Here is a 19,038-nt window from a genome sequence, read left to right as displayed (position 1 = left end):
ATTAGTCCACACACAGTTTGAAAAAATGTAATTAAATTAAAAAGGACTAAAAGCAAGTGCAGAAAGGGTTTATTAGGTAGAATGCGGTAAAGAGATGGGACTGGGGGAGTGTCCTAGATCAAATCTACAGTGGGGCAGGCACTGCTAAAGCCACCAAATTTAAACTACAACCAAGAACAGGGAGGGGGGTGGGGAAGACAGTTTCAGCAGAGATAGATATGAGGAATCACAGTGCAAATTATAATCAAAAAAATATATACTGATATCTGTATATTTGCAGAACAGTAAGACAACAGATATCTAAGTAACAATTTAGCTCTATAATACAGAATAATACAGAAATATACTCAGCTATATATATTTGCAGAGAGTCTTGAAAGGCTGTCTCTCAACAATCCACTTTAAATGCAGGCTGCTATTAACAGCAAATGAAGGGAACCTTGAGTTAACACACAAGCTATAGAAACTAAAATGAGGGAGGGGGGTGGGGAAGGCAGTTTCAAGAGAGATAGATATGAGGAATCACAGTGCAAATTATAATCAAAAAAATATATACTGATATCTGTATATTTGCAGAACAGTAAGACAACAGATATCTAAGTAACAATTTAGCTCTATAATACTGAATAACACAGAAATATACTCAGCTATATATATTTGCAGAGAGTCTTGTAAGGCTGTCTCTCAACAATCCACTTTAAATGCAGGCTGCTATTAACAGCAAATGAAGGGAACCTTGAGTTAACACACAAGCTATAGAAACTAAAATGAGGGAGGGGGTGGGGAAGACAGTTTCAACAGAGATAGATATGAGGAAACACAGTGCAAATTATAACCAAAAAAATATATACTGATATCTGTATATTTGCAGAACAGTAAGACAACAGATATCTAAGTAACAATTTAGCGCTATAATACAGAATAATACAGAAATATACTCAGCTCTATATATTTGAAGAGAGTCTTGTAAGGCTGTCTCTCAACAATCCACTTTAAATGCAGGCTGCTATTAAGTGCATAGGCCCTGTTGTCCCCCATAATCCTAGCTGTTTCTTGCCACTCCTGCATTTTGGTTCTCTGTCCTAGCATGCTTCATAGAAAAAAATGCATGTTCGATGGAAAAGAAGGTCAAGCAAAACCTTGGTTTGCAGACTACCTTACCAGTAGATCCTTCAAAGTGAAAGTAGGCACCTCCACCTTTGAAATGGATCCTCTTATGAAAAGAGTCCCCCAGGGTTCCACTTCAGCTCTTCTGCTCTTTTCCATATTTGTCAACAAGCTCCCATTTGATCATCCTCAGATATCTCTAATTCTTTATGCAGATGACGTGGTCATCTGTTGGGCAAACAAATCACATTCTGTTATATAAACTCCGCCCCAAGCTGACCCCCAAACCCTCAACCATTGGCTAATAGGCCAGAAATTTATACTCATTCTCTCAGAAACAAAAGCAGTACTATTTGGAACCAGCCAAAAAAAAACATAGCCAAAGCACCCAGCTTCAACAATACCACCATAGAAACTATCACATCCTTCAAATAACTTGGCATTTGGCTAGACTACTCTCTTAATGTTTAACTATACATTCAGCATTTGCAAAAGTTCAACACACTACGCATTATAGCTGCAGCCTCAAAGAAAAATGCCATCACCTTACAAACCATCTCCAATAAAGTTTACTGGTTCATTACTAACTCTCCCAATAACGAACACTACTGCTTAACTCTCACTAAAGCTAAATGGCTCCCAATACATTTGAAAGCCAGCCTCTTACAAGGATCACTAATTCATTTCTCCTGAGATATCATCCCATCTCATTTATAAACTTTTCACCAAACCCCCCCACATGTAATTTTAGGGATATCTCTCAATCTCAACTCACCCTACTAACTCCAAAAAGTAAACTCTATTGCACTGACCATGCAATCTCCATCCTAGCACCTAAACTATGGGACTCCATTGCTTCCATAATCCAAGATGTCCAAAAGTACTCTGACTTCAGTCAACAGTTCAAGAAGCACCTCTTCACCCACGCAAAGTGCAGCTGCACTCACTCAGGTTACATTACATAAACCCTGCAGCTCCCTCACACACCCCTTTATCCCTGTTTCATCCTCCCTTGTCTCTTCTTATCATCCCCTTTACTTACTGCCTCTCAGTCATCATACTTCCCTTTTCTCTTTGCATCTTTTACACACTTCTCCTTTCTACTCCACTTCCCTCGGCATGGCTCTCACACCTTTTCTGTCTTCTCCTCATAGTATCCTTTCTTGCAACTATTCTCTTTCCTGTTCTAATGTCTTCATACCTTTCTATATAATGATATGCTGCTTTCCCCGTAGAGTAAGCCATCTCAGTCATTATGGCTATATCTTATCCATAAAGCCCTGCTAAGCATAATTTCATTTTCCATCCATGTGACATTGTGAGCTGCTGCTTGAACTAAATGTTGTAGCATATTCTTGTATCTGTAAGTGTGTGTGTGTGTGTGTGTGTGTGTGTGTGTGTGTGTGTGTGTGTGTGTGTGTGTGTGTGTGTGAGTGTGTGTGTGTGTGCGCGCGCGAGCTACAGATTCCTGAAAGCCCAAAATACTGAAAACTCAGAATCCTGAATACACACAGGATACCAAAACTTACTATATTCCAGCACAAGTACATACAGAAACACATTACACGTCAACTATACGCTGCACCCCCCCACACCCCCTGCTACTTAATTATATCAACTCTGAGAATGAGCTTCACTACACTAAGTGCAATCTTGGAGTTGATGTATTTAAGTAGCAGGGGGGTGCAGGGGTGCTTGCCCCCCTGCTTATACTAGGAGAACAATAATATAGTCTGTGTTTTATTTGTTTCTGTATGTACTTGCGCTGGAATATAGTGAGTGTTGGTATCCTGTGTGTTTTCAGTATTTTGGGCTTTCAGGATTCTGTAGCACTCCTCTCTATACACACACACACACACACATATATATATATATATATATATATATATATATATATATATATACATAAAAACGCTTATACCCAAGAACAGTCAAAGGTCATGTGTACAAAACCCAACAGATAATAGGAAGGTACTCAAAATCACTAGAATCCAAGTAAAAATCCAAGTATTTATTTGAGTAAAAATGTAAGCGCTTTCGCGGGTTTCCAAATCCGCTTCATCAGACATAAAGGTAACATCCAAAATGAATCAATTTATAATGAAATCTGATGCTGTTCCTATCTAATTAATAAGCAATTTAGCAATAATAGATGTTTAAAGGAACGACACTATATATATATATATATATATATATATATATATATATATATATATACAATATACATCAAAATAAACTAATCACTAAATATATAATAAAAGCTTAAAAATTCAATATACAAAGACTAAAAAGCTGATCTAAAATTTCTAGCTTTAAGTATTGGTTTCAAAGGGACGCTATCATTAAGCCCTCTTCCCCTATGCGCTGCCAATCTTAAAATCCATCTGATTTCTGCCTGCTCTGTTTCATTAACGATATCCCCTAATCTAATATTAATAGATTGTACATGTAATACTTGAAAATAAAAAACATGTTCCTCACCTAATAAAAGAGTATGTCTAGCTATGGCACTATAATCTTGTTTCCTTGCAAGGCAATACATATGGTCTCTTATCCTTTCTTTAAGAGACCGATTTGTTTTACCTACATAAAATCGGTAGCAAAGGGAACAGTGAGCAACATATACAATGTTCCTGGTATTACATGTACTATTATTTCTAAGTTCCCAGAGGCAACCCGTGTCGGGGTGCTTAAAGAAACGTGATTCGTCAATAAACCTACAGTACACACAACTGCCACATTTCTTAGTTCCTGAATAAATACTGGCATTACCTAGTGCTGCCATCCTATTAGAACTACGATAGCATAAGTGTTGTTTTAAACTTTTCATATTTTTATAAGTAAAAGTAGGAAAACTTCCTACTAAATTTTTAATTTTTTCATCTGTCAAAAGGATATTCCAATTATCGGCTATAGAATTTCTTATTATTTCAGTGTTGTTGCAATATGGAAGTATCACAGATTCCTTCCTTTTTGAAACATCTATGCCTGTATTATGATTAGTAATGGTTCCCTCACCAACTGAGGAAAAATAGGGTTTAGCTCTAGTAGTCCTAAGGTTATGTACCTTTCTAAAGGAATTATTAATTTCTTGTTCCTCATAACCTCTGGATAAAAATGTCACTCTAAGCCTACTCAACTCAGTATCAAATGACGTATCATCGCAACAAAGCCGAGATATCCTCATGGTTTGTCCTTTTACAATATTACCAAACACCATGGGATTGTGCATACTGTTCCTGTGTAAATATGCAGCTCTATAGCACTCTTTTCTATAGACCCTAGTTTTCAAAGTATCATTTTCTTGATAAACTGTCATATCTAGGTAATTAATATTTTCACCTGAATACGCCAAAGTGAATTTAAGAAAGTTACTGGTAGTATTTAAATAATCAAAATAAACCTGAAGCATCTCAGGGACGCCCTTCCAAACAAGAAAGAGGTCGTCAACAAAGCGTCTATAAAAAACTACCCTTGCTTCATTCAGTACAGTGTGCCTTTCCCATGCTACCATTACTAAGTTTGCATAGTTATTAGCACAGCTAGTACCCATAGCCACTCCCTTTCTTTGTTTATAACACTTGTTGTTGAATAGAAAAACATTATTATCTAATACAAATTCAAGTAGCATGCACAAAAAATCTATCTTGGTTACTTCTAGTGGATATACTTCTAATAGAAGTTCTCTCACCCTACGTATCCCTTCATCATTGGGTATACAGGTGAAGAGTGACTCTACATCCATTGTTGTTAACAATAGACCTTTAAAATTCTGCATACCTAGAGTAAAGCCATATAAATCTTCCAAAAATTGTGCAGTGTCCCTCAGGACATAAGAATATTTGGATAAAACATTTTTCAACTCATAATCAAGGTATATTGACATGGGTTCTGTCAGCCACCCAGCGCCAGACACTATGGGTCTAAACACTGGTAATGTTGGATTTTTATGAATCTTTGCCAAGCCATGCATACATGATATAATAGGAAATTCAACGTAAAGGAAGTCAAAAAGCTCTTGAGTTAATATCTCCAAAGTCCTACATTCACTGAGAGGGTTTTTAATGGAAGCCGCCAATCCACTCTTGCGAGTGGATGCCTTAAGAGACACTGAAGGTACTGCTGTTAACTCTATGAATGTAATTAATGAGACTTTAATACGTAATTTAAAGAGCGATATTGAGAATAATCTTTATAAGTTCAAACGCTTACAATGCCAAATGTATCACTTAGATGCATGTTTGAGCTGTAAAGTTATACCACGTGGACTAAGGATCCTTAACATGCCGACGTACGGCAATACCTATCCTGAATTACTGATACGCTGGCAACAAATTAACTTAGATGCTAGCAAGGCATATGTACAGCTTCTGCTGGATTTCTTTCAACCTTTGGAACATGAATTGAGATCTGATATTATTAACCAGCAAGCTCGATTAACTGACTTGTATGGGATAGACTCAAGTGAATTATTTATGCATGAACTCATCGATAAAATTCAACGTTATGAGAATAATTTGCTAACTCACAAAAAGAAAAAGCTACAAAGAGATATTGATGATTTTAAAAAACAACATGTTTTCACTTGGCCCAAAGCAGCTACGCTTGTTCCTGGGCATGCTAGTAATATGACTAGTAACATGACTGTTAATCTAACCAACAGAACGGAAATTATGTTATCTAGAGATTCCAAATCAAAGGCTACTGGTTTAGAACTTCCTGTTCACCAACAGGAAGTACTCGTTGGGTCTGAAGAGACAACGAACATACAACCTGATGTGAATACTAGTGGTTCTTTTGTAGATAAGCTATCTGATAATGTTCTTATATCCTCGCCTCCTATCTCCACGTCTGTATATTTCACACCAGCAGAATTCGTTCCTGGTGTGCAACAGATGGAAATAAATGCTGTCAAGTCTAATTCCAACGTAGATGTTCGACGGAAGATACGTTTGGAACAGAACCATCAACAAAATTTTCCTGTGGTACCCTTGCCCATAAGAACTGGAAGGAAGAAGTCGTTGGACTACGACAGACCAAGGGGCCAGAAACGGAAGGAGTCTCCGGGATTTCAGCAGTCACATACACTCAAGAAGATGTGGAACCAAGAAGTTTAGTATGGAACATTTCTAGTTATACCTTAACCAATGATGAAATATGCTTATTGGACAAAGGTATTGGTTTTATTCCGACTAGTAATTTAGATATTAGTGATGCAATTATAGCTACTAGGATGTTTACACGTAGTCTAGCATTGAAATTGTTATATAAAGATCACACAACAACTAATATTTGTTTGTTTAAACGTAGAAGTTTATATGTACCCCATTTACCACCGGTTTTAGAAGTGTTTCTTAAGGCAGTTGAAAATGGTTTGTATAACCAATTTGAATTTTTAAATTCTAGTTCTGTAAATAATTTAACGAAAAATGAAACATTAGCTCTTCGTAATCTTAAGAACAATCATAATATAATGATATGACCAGCCGACAAAGGGGGTTCTATAGTTGTGATGAATGCAGATTATTATGACAAAACCATGTTAGATATGTTATCTAGTGAAGCGTATGAAACTATTTCAATGGATTCAGTACAAGACATCCATAGAGCTATTTATAACATGCTTGATGAATGTAGGACTTTGGAGATATTAACTCAAGAGCTTTTTGACTTCCTTTACGTTGAATTTCCTATTATACCATGTATGCATGGCTTGCCAAAGATTCATAAAAATCCAACATTACCAGCGTTTAGACCCATAGTGTCTGGCGCTGGGTGGCTGACAGAACCCATGTCAATATACCTTGATTATGAGTTGAAAAATGTTTTATCCAAATATTCTTATGTCCTGAGGGACACTGCGCAATTTTTGGAAGATTTATATGGCTTTACTCTAGGTATGCAGAATTTTAAAGGTCTATTGTTAACAACAATGGATGTAGAGTCACTCTTCACCTGTATACCCAATGATGAAGGGATACGTAGGGTGAGAGAACTTCTATTAGAAGTATATCCACTAGAAGTAACCAAGATAGATTTTTTTGTGCATGCTACTTGAATTTGTATTAGATAATAATGTTTTTCTATTCAACAACAAGTGTTATAAACAAAGAAAGGGAGTGGCTATGGGTACTAGCTGTGCTAATACCTATGCAAACTTAGTAATGGTAGCATGGGAAAGGCACACTGTACTGAATGAAGCAAGGGTAGTTTTTTATAGACGCTTTGTTGACGACCTCTTTCTTGTTTGGAAGGGCGTCCCTGAGATGCTTCAGGTTTATTTTGATTATTTAAATACTACCAGTAACTTTCTTAAATTCACTTTGTCGTATTCAGGTGAAATTATTAATTACCTAGATACGACAGTTTATCAAGAAAATGATACTTTGAAAACTAGGGTCTATAGAAAAGAGTGCTATAGAGCTGCATATTTACACAGGAACAGTATGCACAATCCCATGGTGTTTGGTAATATTGTAAAAGGACAAACCATGAGGATATCTAGGCTTTGTTGCGATGATACGTCATTTGATACTGAGTTAGCTTAGAGTGACATTTTTATCCAGAGGTTATGAGGAACAAGAAATTAATAATACCTTTAGAAAGGTACATAACCTTAGGACTACCAGAGCTAAACCTTATTTTTCCTCAGTTGGTGAGGGAACCATTATTAATTACAATAGAGGCATAGATGTTTCAAAAAGGAAGGAATCTGTGATACTTCCATATTGCAACAACATTGAAATAATAAGAAATTCTATAGCCGATAATTGGAATATCCTTTTGACAGATGAAAAAATTAAAAATTTAGTAGGAAGTTCCCCTACTTTTATTTATAAAAATATGAAAAGTTTAAAACAACACTTATGCTATCGTAGTTCTAATAGGATGGCAGCACTAGGTAATGCCAGTATTTATTCAGGAACTAAGAAATGTGGCGGTTGTGTGTACTGTAGGTTTATTGACGAATCACGTTTCTTTAAGCACCCCGACACGGGTTGCCTCTGGGAACTTAGAAATAATAGTACATGTAATACCAGGAACATTGTATATGTTGCTCACTGTTCCCTTTGCTACCAATTTTATGTAGGTAAAACGAATCGGTCTCTTAAAGAAAGGATAAGAGACCATATGTATTGCCTTGCAAGGAAACAAGATTATAGTGCCATAGCTAGACATACTCTTTTATTAGGTGAGGAACATGTTTTTTATTTTCAAGTATTACATGTACAATCTATTAATATTAGATTAGGGGATATCGTTAATGAAACAGAGCAGGCAGAAATCAGATGGATTTTAAGATTGGCAGCGCATAGGGGAAGAGGGCTTAATGATAGCGTCCCTTTGAAACCAATACTTAAAGCTAGAACTCTTAGGTAATCAATATTTTAGATCAGCTTTTTAGTCTTTGTATATTTAGATTTTAAGCTTTTATTATATATTTAGTAATTAGTTTATTTTGATGTATATTGTATGTATATATATATATATATATATATATATATATATATATATATATATAGTGTCGTTCCTTTAAACATCAATTATTGCTTAATTGCTTATTAGATAGGAACAGCATCAGATTTCATTATAAATTGATTCATTTTGGATGTTACTTTTATGTCTGATGAAGCGAATTTGGAAACCCGCGAAAGCGCTTACATTTTTACTCGAATAAATACTTGGATTTTTACTTGGATTCTAGTGATTTTGTGTACCTTCCTATTATCTGTTGGGTTTTGTACATACATATATATGTGTGTGTGTGTGTGTGTGTGTGTGTGTGTGTGTGTGTGTGTGTGTCTATATAAATATATATATATATATATATATATATATATATATATATATATATATATATATATAGATAGATATAGATATATATATATAGATATAGATATAGATATAGATATAGATATATAGATATATATATATATATTTTTTTTTTTTGTTACATTTCTTATGTAATCCCTATTCACCTGGGCTGTGCCTGCTAATGGTCCGTTGAGTTCAGTGCATGATCCTAGTAAATAAATAAAAATAAATAAGCATTCTGAGTGTGCCTATGGTCATCATATCACTAAGGAGGATGACATAGGTATCACCACTACTACAGGATCCAGGAGTGATTGAATGGTGTTAGCTTCAACCTGGCCACTCATAGTAGGAGGGGGAAGTTTGAAACCTACCTTGGAATGAGCATTTTAGCTATGTTATAAGAGAAGCCTAGTTAAGGATCTGTAGTGGAATCCTTCTTATAATCCCAGGCAAGAGTCACATAAGATGTAAAACAGGAGGAGGCAGAGCACCAAACAGAAACCTGCTCTACTAAAGTCTGACAGTTTGTTGGCTTCTGCTCCTTTGCTGGTTGTTGGCTGTCATTTGTCTAGCAAGGGAGTCATTCTTGCACCTATCTTAATTTATTAAGTTCTCTCATCTTTATGATAATAAATGAGGGTTACTTTCCCCCTTTAAAATGAAAATTGCCAGTACAAAATATCAGTTATGAACTCCAATTTTTACACCAGTGGTCCACCTCTACCTCACCCAAGATTTAAAACTGTGGTGGGTGAAAAGGCCTTTGCAAGATTAAGACCATCTACCTAGAATCACTACTACTTAGGTTAAAAACAAAATATTAAGCAATTTAAGGATGCTTTAAAAGAATATATCCAGGCAGAATCTAGATGAAATTATTACCAAGATGATTTAGACTCTCTTCAGTTCAAATGCAATGTTGTGAAATCAACTGTACTACAGTTTGGTTTATATCTCCTTGAACAGTTCTGAGAACAAATATAATTATTACTGTTAATAAATTGTGATATTTTACTCTATGTTCACCGATTGTAGATATGTAGTATTGTTTTGAAATGTGTGTTAATCCACTGTTTTATATACATTGAAATGTAAATTATCACTAATTGTATATGTGTATTTGCGTAAACTAAGTTTGTATTAACCTACTTTCTTAACTGCATTGTTTAAATGTTCTATGTTCCTCACATTGAGCTATGGTCATGTCTGAAAAGGGTCAGCTGACCAGTCCAGCTAACACAGATGACAGACAGTAAGTAAATAAATTATTTGAAGACTAAATGTTTAGGAGAAATGCAGCACTAGCACCCACTCTGCAGACTGAGTTTTGCAGGATTTGTGTGCCCTTATTCCCTGTAGGTGAACAGATGGACAGCCTTCTTATGGTGATTGGACCATCAAGCCCCTTAAAGTGTGCTGTGCTGCTACTGTCTAGCTTAGGAAGTCTGTTGCTTTCAATCCTTATAGTCTTGGTTCACTACTGCAAGCTTAGGAGACTCTTGCTAGACTTCTTTTTATTTCTCAGAATCTCATGATTGTTTTTTTCTTACTAGAATTCTGTTCACTGTTCATCTGCTAAAATATGACCCAGCATGAGCACACCACAAGATCTGCCCTTCATAGGCTACTTACTCATCACCTGTTCATTTAGCAGGTACTTAAATTCACTTAGGAAGCCATCAGCAACCCTTTAGCGTTCACCTAGATGCAGCTTGTATAAAATATGTGAAACCAATGCAGGCTTATTCTGCAATATTCTAGCTCATGAAGGATGTTATTCTTATGCTGAGAATACTTGGTTGGGAAATCCATACGTACCAAGGTCCTGGCCTTGGAGATGGTAATTATGACTTATACCATCCTTCCCCTTTGAAGACATTCTGAAACATATTAGGTCCTCCGTGCACTGGCCCGTTGTTCCTCTTCTATCCCCGAATTAGTTTTTGGGGCAAGGAAGATGAGAAAGGTTAAAAGTTATACCATTTCAACAGCATGTCCATAAGGATAGTATCTGCAGCGTGGAAGCATCCATGGTATGGACGGACAGCTTTTTTTTTTCTTTTTTTTTTTTTAAAAAAAGGTAGATTATGGGTTTCCTAGAAGAGTGCAATGTAGTGCTGTATAAACACCAAAGGGTAGTCTCTTTTGTGATATTTTCAATGTAGTGTAGGTCCTAAAAAACACAGCATTTTGCCATCAGACAGGAAATGTATGGCTATGGACAAGTTCAGGAAAAGATTTCCCCCCGTCACATATCACATGTGTCCTAATTCCAGTTCTCTGTAGTATATCAAGCATGAATAGAGCTCATTAATTCACTGACATTAAGATCAAAGACTATTTAGTGAAGACCCTTAAAATAGCCTTCAGTGGGCTTTCTGCTGCCTGCTATAATTTTGATTGTACATGTTTTTTGGTTGGGGAAACAGAGTTTCCCACTCAAGCTACAGCTACTGTGTTTGATGAGGCACTTAATGCTAATGACACAACTGCAACATGGTAAGGAAATTTTTAAGCTAGCTCATTTTAGAAGCCACATTGCATAGTATAAATGTAAGGTCCATCAGTTACACTATTTGTCTGTTAATGCTTAACCAAAAACCTGTGGCTTCCACATGTTGTAGTACCAGTTTTATGAAATAACATCATCCTTCTGCCCTCCCTTCAGAGGAGTTATTTTATCCTTTAACCTAGCCATGCAATGTTGTGCTTTGTTTATTTAATATGGAAATATATATCTTATCTTATGATTGTTGCACATAACTTGATGCGTGTATAATATGGAAGCATTCTTCTGATTTCTTTTTAATGTGATGATTAGATGAACTTATTAGTCCCTTTGTGTCTATTATATGTTTTGCATCATATCTGCCTATTTCTTAACCAAATTGCATTTTATTCACAGGAGAATCCTACTCCCAGTCCATAGCAAAAGGTATGATACTGGTGTTCTTTTTCATAACAGCAGCAATCCTTGGTAGCCCATGGAACAAAATACGGCAAGCATGGAATAATACAACATTCTGACGACTTATGTGCCATTAAAAAAGGTTTATAAAATGTTACTAGTTTTTAAAGTTCCTGAACAACATTTAGGTGTGAAATCTGATATCAGATAATGCTGATTTATTTTCATAATGCTTTTTGTAAATACAGATACATTTGCATTTATACATTTTGTAAGTAAATAAAAATATTTTCCATTTATATTTTCTTACTTTGTACAACATGCTGAAATTGTGTGCTTTAAAGTATTGATATAAAATTAATTATAAATAAATTTGAGAAAATTAAAAATGAAAAAGAAATTTGAGATAAAGTACATGGCTCCATATTTTATGATTAAATGTTATCTTCCATACGTAGAATACATTAAACTTGAATTTGCAGTACTGGTTGCATTTACAACATAGTAAGTGCCCTGAGCTTTAAGCACTGCACTGGTTATTTGTAGATATGATTAAATCCGTAATGTTCGCACATGATGTGATCATATTCAGCCGATCCCTGAATGTATTTTAGTAGTTAATCTATTTGTTGATGCAGCAAAATTAGGTGCATCAATGGAGAATTTTGTGGTGAAGTATGGAAACAAGGATTTGAAAAGAATGACAAGGTGGGCTGACCTGTGGCAATTGAGTTCATAGCGGAAAATGCAAAGTACTGGATTTGGGCCACAGAATCCCTGGTGTGAAAAAAATAGCTAGAGGTATGACTGATGGCAACAAAGCAGGAAAAGACTCCAGGGTGTTGAATTAGGCCACCAGGAGCAGAGCGGGAGGACAGTGGCAGCACGTAACAGAAAGAGAGGGGTATATCCTCAGAGGATAGATTAAGAAGTAGAGTTAATTCTGTCACTTTGCTAGGCACTGGTCTAGCCACACTTTGATTATTTAGGAGGAAAGGGGCATTAGAGTGCTGGAAAGAGCTCAAATGAGAGCCAACAAAAGGGTGCAAGGTATGGAGGGGATGGAGAGGAAAGAATGTGATCAAAGAGGGCTAGAGATCTTCTCACTTGAGAAGAGACAGTAAAACATGATATGGTGGTAAAGTATCATGCTAGGAAGATGTGAAAGGGTATCCTGAAAAGGAAAGGCACAGGAAGGAGGAGGGACAGAGAAAGTAGACTGTAAGGACCAACTACTTCTGGATATGCAGAACAACTTTGTGTAGAGGGTTTGAGGACCATTGAAATGGACTATTGGAATGGATGATTGGGAAGAAATCAATGGAGACATTCAAGAAGGCATGGGGCAGGTGGAAATGGGTGAAGGAACATGGATAGAAATTAAGAGTGATGAACACACCTTAAAGGGGGGATTAGATAGGATTATTATCCTCAGAGATTATTGTGATGATCTGGTTATGTCAAACAGGATATCACTCTCATTTGTAAGGTTGTGTATTCTTGCAGTGAGAATTGAGGGAGCACAACTCCCCTACCCCTTGTTGAGGAGAGGAGTGCAAAGGGGAAGTGCCATGCTGAAATAGCATGTTGAATATTTTGTGTTTCACTGTTATGAAATTCGGATGTTTTGCAGCTCATTGTTGTAGCTGTGATGTTTTTGGACTTGCCTAATTCATAGCTAATGAAATTATATTCTCCTTCAAACAATGTATGGCTTTTTAAATGCTTTTTATTACTCTCCCACCAAACATTCAGATGGCATTTCTGCTACACTTCCTTTTACGGGTAACTCCATTTGTTGCTTAATGGCAAGTCAGAGGTTTCCATTCCCTGGGCTGCTGCCCTCCCCCTTGACTACAGAAAAGGCAAAGCTTTTATAGCTCATTAAGAACTGAGAGCAGCTCTGTTGGGGAAGTGTTCAAGCTGGAGGCTATCATCCATATGGATATTAAGTAAACTGATAATGCCCTGGGACACATGAGATATAGTGAAAGTCTATGTGTACATGTAGTCTATACTGCTTCTTCTCCAAGTGTCTTCCTTGGCCTCTGGCCTCGAACTGAGATAATGCTAGCAGTACCAGTTCCTTCACACACCTCAGAAGAGGACAGGCAGTTAGAATGAACACCTTGACTCCATATCAGTGAGCTGGGCTAACAACTTGTGGCTTCTTAGCAACTACTGCTTGTCTGTGCTATGTGTGAGAGACCCACGCTAGTAATGTAAGTAACTATACTAAAAGGCATCAGAGTAATACATTGTACATCACACCTATGCCTTTTTTCATGTCTGGTTGGTGGCTAGAATTCAAGGCCCTTTACTCCAGCTTCATCCTTGGCCTGTATATAAGAATATGACGTTCCATCATTAGAAGAGAAGGGCACTAAAATTTAATGAAAATGCTTGCATGTAAACATTCGAACTTCAGAGTATTAACATACTGGACAAGCAGATGTCATAAGCCAGACTTAAATTTCATTTGCAGTATTTAATGCACTCAGATATCTTAGTTCAGTCTTTTCTCATATACTGGCAGTAAGTCTTGTATTACATTGACTTGATGACAGAAGGAGAAACTGAGTAGCTAATGATTTCTCTGTGGAGAGAAGAACTGAAAGGGGATGTGAATGACAATACTTGTATACGGGATCCTCATGATACAGTAGAGTAAGATCAGAGTTGGCCTCCACATGGAAGATGACAGCTGTGGGATAAAATAACTAGGCCAATGCAGATTCACTGGGGAGTAAACTAATATGTTATGATTTGCTGTTGTGGTGCCTCCCCATAGCAAAGATCACTCTGGAGGCTCACCGGTGATAATATATATTTGTACCAAGCATCACCATCATAGGAAATACAAGGTAATTATGCCTATAGAACATTTTACACCTTGTCACTGCCCACTCTAAGACTGAACCGCCTCTGTTTTGAGCAGTTCCAGGCAGTAACACAGTGTGTGAATTTGTGAGTAAACATCCAATTATCCAATTTGTGGCTGAAGGAAGATAATATATTACACTGATTAATTTACAGTGGGAGTCTATTCTGGAGGTGTGGGAGGCCGTGCGTAATGAATCTGTCTCTCTCTCTCTCTACTTTGCTTTATTTATCTGTTGGTGAAGATTTATATCCTTCGTTCTGATGTTTGTGGAACTATTCGGTTTGTGGAGATACAAGACATCCTAGACCACTGAAGACTATAATACACCAAATAAGTGAACAGTGCTTCCAGTCTTTTCTATTAGGTTAGGGCTTTTAAGCCTGTGAACATCTAGTTAGCAACCTTTGGGGTCTTTACAGTTGCTTGATATGTCTAGTGAAATATATCCCAAAGGGGGCATTGTATTCAATGATTGGCCTACTTAGTGCTGAATATAATAATGCAATGACCTGGAAGATATCTCCTTGGTAATCAACTGCTGTAAGTTGAAGTACTTCTTGACTACTGTCTTTGTGTGGTGATCATAGGAGAGGGAGTTATCAATCCAAGTACTAAGGTGGTTTATAAAATGCTACTATATTACACTTTTTTGCAATTAATGTAAGCCCATTTTTGCATCTCAGCTTTTTATAGGTGTAAGTTGTTGTTGCTGGTCTTGGGTGTCAAAGGGTGACTGAACAATGGCTCCCAGATTGCAGGTGTCTGCAAGCTTGGTAAGCTAGAGGTCTTGGTTTGTGGTCTGGATGTCAAAAAAGTAAATGCCAAGCAAAAGAGGTCCCAGCATGGAGCCCTGTGGGACACCACTGGTTACCTTCATACTCTTTGATGATGCACCTGCTACCTGCACTATTTAGATTCTGTCATTTAGCCAGTTTTGCTGCCCATCTTACTACATAGGGATCTGTTTGTGGTAGTATGGGGTATGTTGTCAAAGAACTTTGCCAGGTCACGGTTTGCTGTGTGAACTGCATGGCCACTGTTAACAGTTTGTTACTCTTTCAGAAAGGTTAATTAGTTTCATTAGACAGGCTCTATCTGCTCTTAACAAAATCAGACTGATGTGAGTCTAGCCTGATAAGATGTATAATGTCATAATAAATCTGGTCAGTTATAATATGTTCCATGACTTTGTACAAGTGTTTCATCAGGCTGATGGGCCTATAATTCCTGGGGTCAGTGGAGGAGCCACCCCTGAATGGCTTCACCACTGCTGTTTGCCACACTTCAAAGACAAACCACTGTTTAAACTCATGGTATATAGCTTAAGGAGAGGCTCTGCCAAAGGCTTGCTTGGTGCTGTTTATTAACCATCCAGGTATATTATCAGGTCCCGTGCTAGTACTTTTACTCTTTGAGAGCTCCTTGAGTATGTGATTTTTGGGGATGATGGAGGATTTGAGTGCTTCCAGGATATGTGCATTTTAAGTAGTCATTTCCAGGGTGAAACTGGCTCTGAATTTGTTAGCTAGCATGTTAGCAATATCTACTGCATCCAAGTAGGTGGTGCCATCTTGAATAAGTTGTGAACAGTGTTGGATTTTATTACTTAGTTTCCTAACATAACTAAAGAAAGATTTGTAGCTATCCTTATCTTCAGATGCTAATCTTAGCTAATGAGCTGTCTTAGTAATTGTAGTGCTGTCTTTAATTTGATGGTTCTTATATCCGCTGTATACTTTAAAGAGTTTTTTTGTATTGTATAGTTCATAGGCTTGTAGGAGATTACTAGACTACCACCTTAACAGCCCTTACAAGCCTAGCAGGTATAAACTGATTTTACGCAGTATGTGGCCCTGCAAGAAGATGGCTTAGGTTTGTGCATATGCCTTGAATATTTTACAGATTGCCCTTGTCCATAAGGGACATGGGCACTACCATAGGTGTGAATTTGTGATTCCCCATCTATTGATCCAAACTGCATTTGAAGAGGGGTAGGGAAGGGCTCTAGTTAATGTTGACTAGGTTTAGATCCCTAGATTGGGTGACCTTTGCTCTGTTTGTCTTGCAGATGTGCAGTGGCTCCATCAGGGCTGGATTTATGAGTACCTTGTAGGTGGACATAGGTTTCCTCTTAATAGTCATCAGGAGACAGAGTAAAGGGATAGGGCTTTTAGTCTGTCCACATAGGACATGTTGTTAACATCCTGTATTTTCTTTGTGAGGAATCTCTGGAGTTGTACCAGCTATTCTACATGCTAAGTACATACCAAATGGCACACTGTACTTGGTTATTAGTCTAATGAGGGCTTGTTTATGTTGATACATGACCAGGTTGGTTTGCTTTTAAACTTACCAGATCTACATATAAATATAATGGGAAGTCATGTCAGTCATATATATTTATCTAGTTGGACATAGAATGCTTTTATATAGCTTCTAGCTAAGGCAATGTCTAGGGTTCTGCTGCAATAAGTGAATCTTGAAATGTCACCATAGAATTTAATGAGATTTATATGGTTGAAATCCTTGAATTCTGAGATGTTGGTGTCTACAGGTGTAGAGGTTCTAATAATGAAGGTCATTAGTTCATGATCCAGCTTAACCAGAGAATGAGTTACCAGGGGAATAGTACTTGAAGAAGGCTATATTTGTAAGGACCAGGTCAAGTATATTTTGTTGTCCAGTAGGTTTGTTAACAATCTATTCAACAGAACTTTTGTTTATGAAATCTAAGAACTTTTTAACCTGTTCTACATTTGAGATATAGGTGCTCCAGTTTACTGATGGGTAGTTAGTCTCTCAAAATGGAGGATTTGTTTATAGACATTTCAGAAATTACATCTAAGAACTTTACATGAGTTTCTGGGAGTGCATAGGGTGCTGTAAAACAAGCTGTAAATTTATACTTGTTTTTTATAAAACACAAAAATTCCACCAGCAGACAAACCACAGTAGTAGCCAGGAACTAAAACTGAGTACAGAAAAAAAGCACCAGTGTGAAAACACAGCAGTCACAATTCAAAATAACCAAGGGGAAAGTAAGCAGCAAACAGCAAGCAGCAGGTAAAATAAATCCAAGTTTAATGCATATACAAACTGGTAAGCACTTTCACTATGGAATCATAGCTTCTTCAGACCCTAATAAAACAGCATCTTCACTGAACATTTATATAACAATGTCATAACACACAAACCAATCAGGAGCTAAAACTAATAAAACAAATAGTTAAAGCTGAACTCACTAAGGAAGTGAATCCAGCAAAAGGAGGTAAACATTACTTTTTCCATGCAGTGGTGGTGAGACCTATGGGGAGAGTTAGTGGTGAAGTTAGCAGTTTTATTATAGCATGCTTCAAGTTTGACTAGATCAGTTTTCTTTAGATTTGTAAGGCTTGGGGATGCATATAACACTGTGGAGAGTAGATGAGTTCTGGCAATAGCCTGCCTAGTGGAGGCTGTGAGAAATGGTTTGAGTCTGTACACTGCATCTAGTTTTGAGTGTGTCTTTTTGATAGTATGGGAAAGGTGAAGATCAAATCTCAACTTGATGTCTATTAGCATATCAGGTAACTTAGTATGATCTATAGATGATATTGTGGTATTTTTGGAAGAATGTATTTGGAATGATTTTGGAGGGGCACATGATGAGGTGAGGTGAAATAACGAGTTTTGTTTTAGATGGATTCTTTATTAGCTGAAAGTCTGACAACCAGGCTTCGACAGCTAGGAGTGACTTGTGTTTTTGCTTTGAGTTTGTTTAGGGTAGTTTTAGTGCAGATGGGCGTAGTCATCTGCATATTGGACAGTAGCTAGAGATGTAGCTATATGGAGCTTGTTGGTTAAGACAGTAATTAGTAGCGGACCTAATATTGAGCCTTTGGGAACACCCATCATTACAGGTAAAATGGAAGATAGGTTTTGTTGCCACTTGACTGCTTGCTGACAGTTCGTCAAGTAGCTTTTGAACCATATGAGTGAAGAAAGGCTGAGTTTTAGAGTGGAGACTTTGGTGAGTAGCTTCTGGTGAGAAATGGTATTTGATGCTTTGGATAAGTCTAAGAAGATGGAGGAGACAGAATTCCCTTTATTTCTGTGTAGGTTGATGGTATTGGTAAAGCTAAGTAGGGCTGTTGTGGTACTATAGTTAGGGCAGAAACCATGCTGTGTGTTAGATAGGAGGTTATTGGATATAATGTAGTTTAGTAGTTGTGAATGTATACATGCATAGAAAGTTCTGACATGTCTCTCTGCATATCCCTCAAGGTTTTGTATGCCAAGTCATGCACTCCCACATGGACAATCATTATGTTGTAGTCATATT

The 19,038-nt window shown here is 37.0% G+C and overlaps 1 protein-coding gene across 2 annotated transcripts in view; it reads left to right on the top strand.

Moving 5' to 3' along the window:
• Positions 1-12,132, top strand: part of TCTN2 (tectonic family member 2) — a 1,339,098-nt gene extending 1,326,966 nt beyond the window's left edge. For both annotated transcript variants that reach the window (XM_044068545.1, XM_044068546.1), the window contains one exon: positions 11,831-12,132. In XM_044068545.1, the coding sequence (XP_043924480.1) occupies positions 11,831-11,952 (122 nt within the window). In that variant the 3' untranslated portion in view covers positions 11,953-12,132. The remainder of the gene's footprint in view (positions 1-11,830) is intronic.
• Positions 12,133-19,038: the final 6,906 nt, after the last annotated feature.

This window comes from Protopterus annectens, chromosome 4.part0, assembly GCF_019279795.1.
Source record: "Protopterus annectens isolate FY-2018-M chromosome 4.part0, PAN1.0, whole genome shotgun sequence".
NCBI lineage: Eukaryota > Metazoa > Chordata > Ceratodontiformes > Protopteridae > Protopterus > Protopterus annectens.
Note: the sequence above shows the minus strand (reverse complement) of the source record. Positions and strands in the feature narration are given on the sequence as shown.